The 8,957-nt window shown below is 33.1% G+C and overlaps 1 protein-coding gene across 1 annotated transcript in view; it reads right to left on the reverse strand.

Annotated features, from left to right (window-relative positions):
* LOC133033930 (auxin efflux carrier component 1-like) overlaps positions 1 to 7,317 on the reverse strand; it is a 48,954-nt gene extending 41,637 nt beyond the window's left edge. The window contains exons 1-4 of the mRNA XM_061108990.1: positions 6,098 to 7,317; positions 3,927 to 4,131; positions 3,738 to 3,823; positions 3,476 to 3,633 (exon numbers count right to left, since the gene is read on the reverse strand). Of these exons, the coding sequence (XP_060964973.1) occupies positions 3,476 to 3,633; positions 3,738 to 3,823; positions 3,927 to 4,131; positions 6,098 to 7,070 (1,422 nt within the window). The 5' untranslated portion in view covers positions 7,071 to 7,317. The remainder of the gene's footprint in view (positions 1 to 3,475; positions 3,634 to 3,737; positions 3,824 to 3,926; positions 4,132 to 6,097) is intronic.
* Between the last annotated feature and the right edge of the window lie 1,640 nt (positions 7,318 to 8,957).

Genomic DNA, 8,957 nt, shown 5'->3' on the forward strand with positions numbered 1-8,957 from the left:
AGAAAGTCACTCTGTCCAATCCCAGTTTTAACTGTGGCATAATAGACTAGGACATTCTAGTGAAAAAGTTGTGAAATCTGTACTCAGCTCTTGTAATATACCTATTAGCAATAAAGATTCATTCTCTCCTTGTAATGCTTGCTGTTTAGGAAAAATACACAAGTTTCCATTTCCTAATTCTTCTAATACTATGTATAATGAACCCTTACAACTTGTTATCACAGATCTTTAGGGTCCATCCTACATTACATCCACTAATGGATATAAGTATTACATACACTTCCTAGATTCCTACATCAGATTTACATGGATCTACCTCCTTAAAAATAAATCTGATGCTCTAAAAACCTTTCAGCTTTTTAACGTTGAAGCTGAGCTCCAACTACGCAAAAAAATCAAAGTGTTACAGAGTGACTGGGGGGTGAGTACAGATCCTTCACACCATATCTCAACCAATATGGTATAGTTCATAGGCATCCATGTCCAACAACACATGAACAAAATGGCCTACCTGAAAGAAAACATAGGCATATAGTGGAAAATGGTCTAACCCTTCTAGCACAAGCCTCTATGCCTTTAAAATTTTGGGATGAAGCATTTAGGACTGCTGTCTATATCCATAATAGACTCCCAACACCTGTCTTACAAAACAGATCACCAATAGAAGTCTTGTATAATATTAAACCAGAATATATTACTTTCAAAACATTTAGATGTCAATGTTTTCCCAACATTAGGGCATATAACAAACACAAACTCCAATTCAGATCCTCACCATGTACATTCCTAGGCTACAGTATCAATCATAAGGGCTTTAAATGTTTAGATTCATCTGGGAGAATCTACATATCTAGGGATGTCACATTTGATGAGTTTGTTTTTCCCTATGCCACAATAAAATTTGGTTCCCTTGCTGAACAGATTGAGTATTTGCCCTCTGCTTTAATTCTAACTTTCCAACATGACAGTCGCTACATTGGCACACCAGAAGTCAGAACCAACCTCACCATTCCTGAGTCATCTCTTGATCCCAACATGGTCATCTCACCTGTGTTACAACCCTTACCATACCTTACTCCTAATCCCACACATTTCAATCTTACTCAAGCAAATGACAGCAACCATTCTAATCCACCCTCACCTGATTCTTCACAACAGCCTGTCATACCAGAATAACAACCCCGTATATCCCCATCTTCTGTCACACCTACTCTTCCTACAACATCCACCAATACATACAAGATGACCACTAGGGCCAAAGCAGGAATTCATAAACCTAAGATATACCTGTCTGAGAAGATACCAAAATCCTTCAAGTCTGCTTTGTAGTATGAAAAATGGAGACAAGCTATGTCCCAAGAAATACTTGATCTTATTAGAAACCACACATGTGTGGTTCCTCTACAACCAGGAAAAGAACCTATAGGCTGCAAATGGATAATCAGAATCAAAGAAAATCATGATGGCTCACTCAACAGATACAAGGCAAGGTTGGTAGCCAAGGGTTTTCACCAACAACCTGGTTTTGATTACACTGAGACATTCAGAACTGTAGTCAAACCATTAACAATAAGAGTAGTTCTAACCTTGGCTATCTCACACAACTGGCATGTCAGACATTTGGATGTAAACAATGCCTTTCTCAATGGGGTGCTCCATGAAGAAGTCTACATGACACAACCCCCTGGTTTTGAGATCATTACTCAACCTAATTTAGTATGCAAGCTTCACAAAGCTCTATATGGGTTAAAACAGGCTCCTAGGGCATGGTTTGAAAGGCTACATCAGTGTCTACTCTCATTTGGATTCATATCATCCAAGTCAGATCACTCATTGTTTATACTTCACACCAAATCATCAATTACACTAGTTCTAGTGTATGTTGATGATATATTGGTCACTGGAAGTGACCAAAAGGCAGTGTCTGATCTGATCTCCCATCTCCACAATAACTTCTCACTCAAAGATCTTGGTGAACTCAAGTACCTCCTAGGGATAGAGGTCTCTCACACCAGTAATGGTCTTACTCTGTCTCAAGCAAAGTATGCAAAAGATTTTCTACTAAGGGTAGAAATGCAAGATGCCAAACCCATTACAACACCGATGATAAGTGGCCAGAAACTCTAAGCATTTGGCAGTGAATACTTTGATAATCCTCATATGTACAGATCCATTGTAGGAGCATTACAGTATCTCACCATCACCAGACCAGAATTGGCATACAGTGTGAACAAAGTATGTCAATTCATGCAAAAACCACTTCATTCTCACTGGCTTGTTGTCAAAAGGATACTTCGATATGTTGCTGGCACTATACACTATGGACTTCATCTCACAAAGCCTCAACATCTTGAAATCAAAGCCTACAGTGATGCTGATTGGGCCTCAGATGTTGATGACAGAAGATCAACTTCTGGATTTGCCATTTTCTTTAGATCAAATCTCATTGCTTGGAATTCTGAGAAACAGCATACCATTTCGAGATCCAGCACAGAAGCTGAATATCAAAGCTTAGCTAATGTTGTGGTTGAAATTGCCTGGCTTCAGTCTCTGTTCTCTGAGCTTCACATTCAACTTTCTCATCCTCCCACTGTTTGGTGTGACAATCTTAGCACGGTTTTGCTCACTGCAAACCCTGTTCTTCATGCCCGCACCAAACACATCGAACTTGACTTGTACTTTGTCAAAGGAAAGGTTCAAAATCGCCAAATTGCTGTCAAGCATGTTCCAGCAACAGATCAACTTGCAGATGGATTCACAAAGGAAATATCGAGCCAAAACTTTAGTCATTTTTGAGCCAAACTCACCATTGCTGACACCACCAATGCTGACACAACCAATGCTGAGTTTGCGGGGGAGTGTTAAGAGCTGACAGTTGTACTTTATGGTTATGTTAGTTACATAACTAACTAACTTTCTGTTAGTTAGTTGTTAGCTTTCTGTTGTGTCTGTTTTCATTCTTTGTTACTAAATCTCTTGTATAAATACAGTACAACTGTGATCAATAACAATTGAGCTATTTCATAATATCTTTCATCTTCTTCATTCTTATCTTTTCTCTTTTTTCTCTGTTCTTAGATTTCCTTTACTGTTATTGTTGCTTTGTTTGATTTGAAGCTTCAATGTCTAGGAGATTCAACTCTCCTCACAAACCTTTTAAACTTTTGTTGGGGTTTGTATTTCCTATTTTTAACTCTTTCTCTCCCAAAATTACACTAAATATTATGGCATAAATTTGATATCCGTAAATATAAAAACCAACCTATTTTTTGCAGTATCTTTGTAAATAGCTCTTTCACTAATTAGGCATGGTTGTGTAATCAATAATCACATCAAAACAGAATTTATCATAGGTCTTAAACATATATAAACATAAACTCAACGATATTTTATGACACTGAAAAGGGTATAGCTTTGTGTTCAAATAACAAAAAAGGTTATAGCTTTAAATTAGTGTAGATGAATTTCAAAATACCTGAACAATTGAAACCTGAAGGAGAATCCCTCTAATGCCAATAGCAGCAGAAGTTGCAGCCATCACTCCTGGCCCAACCAGAAACCGCACAGCCAATGAAATTGCAGCCATAGCTTTTCCACAAGATATTATCTTTGGTTGTAAGGCCATGAATAGACCTATTCATAATTAAATATCCCATTATTTTTTCTTTTAAAAAACATACTAGTTTTATGTGCTTTAAAAGAAATGTATAGATATATTTTATGTATGAAGAGAGTACCTAGACTGAACATGGCCATTCCCAGACCTGTGTTTGCTAAGATGGTGATGATTCCTTCAATAATTATTGGCATTTCGATTTTAGCCCTACAAGTTAAAGAACAACCAGAATGAAGTGTTATAAAAGTGGATATAATCAAAATGATCGATGTTTATTATTTTTAGTAGTTTTGCTATAATAATGATATACCTGAATGCTATTAGAGACCACACAAGACCAATAACACTACAGTAGGTGTTTGGGTTCCTTACAAGTTTCCTACAAACCATGGTAAGTATGAGCTTTGTTACCACACTTGCAGGTGGCATCTCCAGCTTCTTTATTTCTTCTTCCTCTTCTTCGTCTTCTTCTTTTTCATGCTCACTAAATCTAGCATTATTTTTTGACCCATAAGCTATTCAAACAGAAGAAAAACATGTCAAAAAAGAATAAAAAACCATGGGTAACATGGCTAACCTGGTACATTATTTTTTTTTAAGAAAATCGTAATTAAGATTAATTTAACCAAAATTAAATTATTAATTAATTTTTTATAAATTATTACAAAATAAGATTGTTTTAAGCTATTTTTTCTTTTGCTTAAATTATTAAAATATTTATAGTAAAAGCTCTTATAATTTTAAATTGTTACACATAATTTTAATTAAAAAAAATATAGTAAGAATGACTTTTTTTTAGAGGTTATTTTAAACTCAAGTAATGATAGTAAAACTATAATATAGTAATACTTGTAGGGCTAATATTGTTTTGATCCCTTAAAAGAAACAATCAGCTGTTATGGGTGATTTTCTTCCCATTTCCTTGGTGTAATGTTAGTCTCCATTTCCTTGTGTAATGTTGTTAATAAGGTTATTAATGGAGAAATATAACAGAATAAATTAATGAAAAATAATGAGAATCAATATTTGTAATATTTTGCTTACTAAAATTATTTGAAAATAGAATGATAATGATTTATCTTGTTTATAAGTAAATATAATCAGAATGTTTTAATTGACTAAATTACTCTTTGAAGTTAAACTATAGTATATGGTAGTTATTTTATAAGAGATATATTAAAGAATAAAATTGTTATTATAAATTTAATATTAAAAAATAAAATAAAATAAATAAAAGTCATTGCCTTTAATGGCATTCCTTAGAAAATTGGTGGGAGAAATTCTTTTTTTTTTATTTAATCAAGTTCTTCCTTTTTAAAATTTAATAAATTAAGTAAACAAATGTAAGAGAATGACTCTCTTATTATTAATTTCCATTACTAAATAGTAAACATGCAATAAAAATATTGGTGTATTTTTTTATTATTTGAATCATACCCGAATTGCAAAAACTGAACTAATAGAGAATAGTAAAAAAAAAAAATCATATACATAAAAAAAAAGAAAAAATCATCTGATCAATCATTTGGGTATATAATTAAACTACAAATGGATTAAAAAAAATTAAACAAAATTGAACTAATACACGAGTATGTTATTTTTTCAGTTTTTTTTTAATTTAATTTGTTTTACAATTATATTATTGTTAATAATGAATTATTATTTGTGTTAATAAATTTTAAATTATAAAAATAAATTTTAAATAAAAATACGATTATTAATGTGGACTAATTATTTAATTATTTTTTTAAAATAATTGATTATTCAAAAAATTTATTTTAAAAACGGTAAAAGTCTATTTGTTTTATAAATATTATAATTAAACCGTTAAAAAAATTATAAAGTTAACTTAAATATAAAAATCAAAATTATTTATAAATATTAATTACTTCAAGTGTCATTAAATATTTAAATTACAAAGTGAATTTATATAAACTAATATTAATTTAATTCTAAAAAAAATCAGCTATTGAAAACTTATTTATATATTTAAAAATATTCAACTTATTACAATTGTTTGGAAGCTTCAAGTTTTCACTAAGAAAAAGATCATATTATTTTTTAATAATTTAGTAAAAACTTCCACATTATTTAGAAATAATTTAGGTGCTCATGTTTCACCACTAATGGTACTAATAAAATAATAATTATATTCAGTAATCGAAATTAACTAACTATTTTAACTAAATTTATAGTTAATTATATATTATTTTTGTAATATTGATATCGTAAAAAAAGCTAAATTTGGTAAAGAGTTTAGGTAGCCAATATTAGTATATTATTTTTATTTTTAATTAAAAAATTTAAACTGTTTATCATTTGAAATTTATATGATAGTTAATTTTTTTTTAATAAAAACAAAATAATTATATAAAACTTCTTTTTTTTATTATTATTTATTGGTAAGAATTTTTTATATAAAACCAAAAGAAAACATGCATAAGTACTAAATAGAAAAGTTTAAACAAAATGAAGAATTACCACGTAAAGAAGGAGGTCCTTTTCTAGTGATATCATCCAATGAAGCGCCAAATGTGTTTCTATGGAGATCAGTAGAGGAGAATGATCGATTATTGTAACTCGAAGCTGCACTGGACGAGTTCCAAACTGACATATGGAGTTGAATTGCATCACTTCGACCACTTCCCGGTTTAATAAACTCCTGACCAAAGTCTGCACCTTGATTGTTATCAAAAGAAGATCTCGTCGAATAAATCTCAACCCCACTAAGCCCATTGGTCGAATTCGAAGCCCCTGACTTTGCAGAGCCCATTCCATGAATTTTCCTAAACGACAACACAGTCGAATTAGCAGCAGCAGAAGTAGACAACGAAGATGATCTTCTCACCTTCACATGAATCTTCCCACTCGTGTCAATCTCAGCCTCGGCTTGAGTATCAGCTAACGAGACAACATCTGCATCGGCTTTGAAAGAAGCAATTGAGCCAGCCGTGTCTGGAAAATTTTCGTTTATTAAAATCTTAGCTGCTCTGTACTCGAACATAACCAAAAGCAGAGTGTTCCATAAAATTCCTTGGAAAACGACGATCTGAACCATTAAACTAGCTGAAAAATCACCGTACATTGCTTTCAAAAGAGGGACTCCCATGACAAGAGTGTTGGGCAGAGTTGAGAGGGAGTTGAGTGTTATGGTCCACTCAAGGCTCCCTTTTTTACTAAGCGTTTTCCAAGCTACAAGAACTACAAAAATCACAATCTTTTGGAGTGTGTCAGCTAAGATGAGCTTCAAGTTCATTTCGTACGGGTTATTGTGGATCATTAGCTTGAATGTGAGAAAGGGTACGGCGATTATGGCCACGAAACGGTTTACGCCGGCGCACTGTTCCGGTGTGAAGATTTTCCACCACCGGACTGAGGCGTAGGCTAATGTCATGGCTGAGTAAAGGGGTACCACTGCTGATAATACTAAATAGAAATCCTTACCGGTGATCATGATTGTGTTACTTTGGGAAGCTTTACTGATGTTTTTCTTTTGTTGGGTAATTTGTGTTTGGAAGAAAGGAAAGGAGAGAAAAGTATGAGTGGATCAATTAAAAGCAATCGAAACGTGTTCGATGAAAACACTTCAATGTTTGCCACATTTCAGTCGTTGGTTTTGCATGGCTTTTGACTATATCTTAGTAGGTGTGAGATCTCAGTTATAGCTGGTTTTCTGTGGTGGTTTAGTTATGTGATTTTTTATTATATTATGTCTTGGTTTTTGTAATGAAGGATTGTTTTGATTATGTTTGAACATGATAATAAAAAAAAAAAAGAAAACTTTTTCTTAATATATAAGATAGATCGCAGTGCAACAGTATCTTAAATTGATTGTGAATCGTAAGAGTGAGAAAATATAGATTTCATTTTCCTATCTAGATTTTTTGTTTTCTTAAGTATCTAGATATGCAATAATAGGGATGGAAGGAAATCATGAGAGAGAGATATCTTCTTTCTTTCTTTCTTTCTTTTTTTTTGGCTCAAGAATAAAACTTTTATTGCACAACGCCCTCTACAACCACACTGCTAAACAGCACCTCAAACTAGTATTACAAGAGAGAAATCACAGCGAAAGCATCTTTTGTAGAAATACTGTATCTGAATTTAGTCCTAATTAATTCAGGAAAATACCACTTAAAAAAAAAATCATAAGAATGAAACAATAAATAATTAAAGATTGGTAGAAGCATATTGGAGTCAATAAAATCATTAAAATTGTATAATCTTCTGAATTTGAAGTTAAAACGTTTGGAACCCATCTCTTGATGATGAGGATTTAAGAGTGGAAAGATATATATGATACTGCAAATTATAGATTATTACATGTTTTATTATTGTTGCCCCTGATTTTATTCAAAATACGTGGACCAACAGGATTGAGACACGTGGACCGAAGAGGCAAGACTTTGGGATAATTCGACTAAGTCTCTTTAATCAAAGGGATCAGCATTTAACATGCCTCCCGGAGAAGGCCTGTAAGTTCCATATACTCCCGGAGAGCAAGACTACAATGAGACATCTCTGGGAGGTATCAAATCTTATCTGAATAGTCACCTCGCATTTAATGTCGCATGGGAGAAGGCATATTGAAACTGCCATAAGTATTAAAGTCTGACGGCGTAACCTCCCTTCTGCAGCTACTACGCTATGATTAATGAGCCTAGTGACGGCTACTTTATGAGAAATCACATCAGTCAAGAAAGGATAATGGATTATGTCCATTAAACCCCTATAATACCTAGGGATTAGACCATCCATTTCCTATGATGTATCCATTGGGAATGTGTGATTTTACTGAATATTACAGAAAGACATGTACCTCAATTCTAGGGATCACCCCACAAAAACACTATAAATACCCCCCAAACTCTTAAGGCAGGGGTCGAGAATTCTGGGTTCCATAAGAACTAGAGAGGAAAACTCACCTAGAACATTCTCTGTAATAAATACTCTCATAAATACACAGACTCGTGGACTAAGGCTCATTAATGCCCCAACCACGTAAAAATCTCTTGCATTAACTCCTTACAGCTCTCTTAAATATTATTATATTGGTTGCCGAAAACCTCGGTCAACATTTTGGTGCTTTTATTCAGAGCTGAAGGAAGCGTCTGAAAGTAGACAGTAATATTACAAAACAACAATGGTGGAGACTCCCAACACACGTCAACCTCGTGTTGGAAATATTTTACCAGGATCTAGATTTACTACCAAGTATGTTTTATTAACATCCTAATATGAATTCTAAAACAATGAAATAAACACATAAGAGTTTAAGAAAACCTTACATTGGGTGCAGCGGAATATTATGACTCCTTCCATTCAGATCTCTAGCCCTTGA

The sequence above is a fragment of the Cannabis sativa genome, chromosome 2 (genome assembly GCF_029168945.1).
Source record: "Cannabis sativa cultivar Pink pepper isolate KNU-18-1 chromosome 2, ASM2916894v1, whole genome shotgun sequence".
Classification (NCBI taxonomy): domain Eukaryota; kingdom Viridiplantae; phylum Streptophyta; class Magnoliopsida; order Rosales; family Cannabaceae; genus Cannabis; species Cannabis sativa.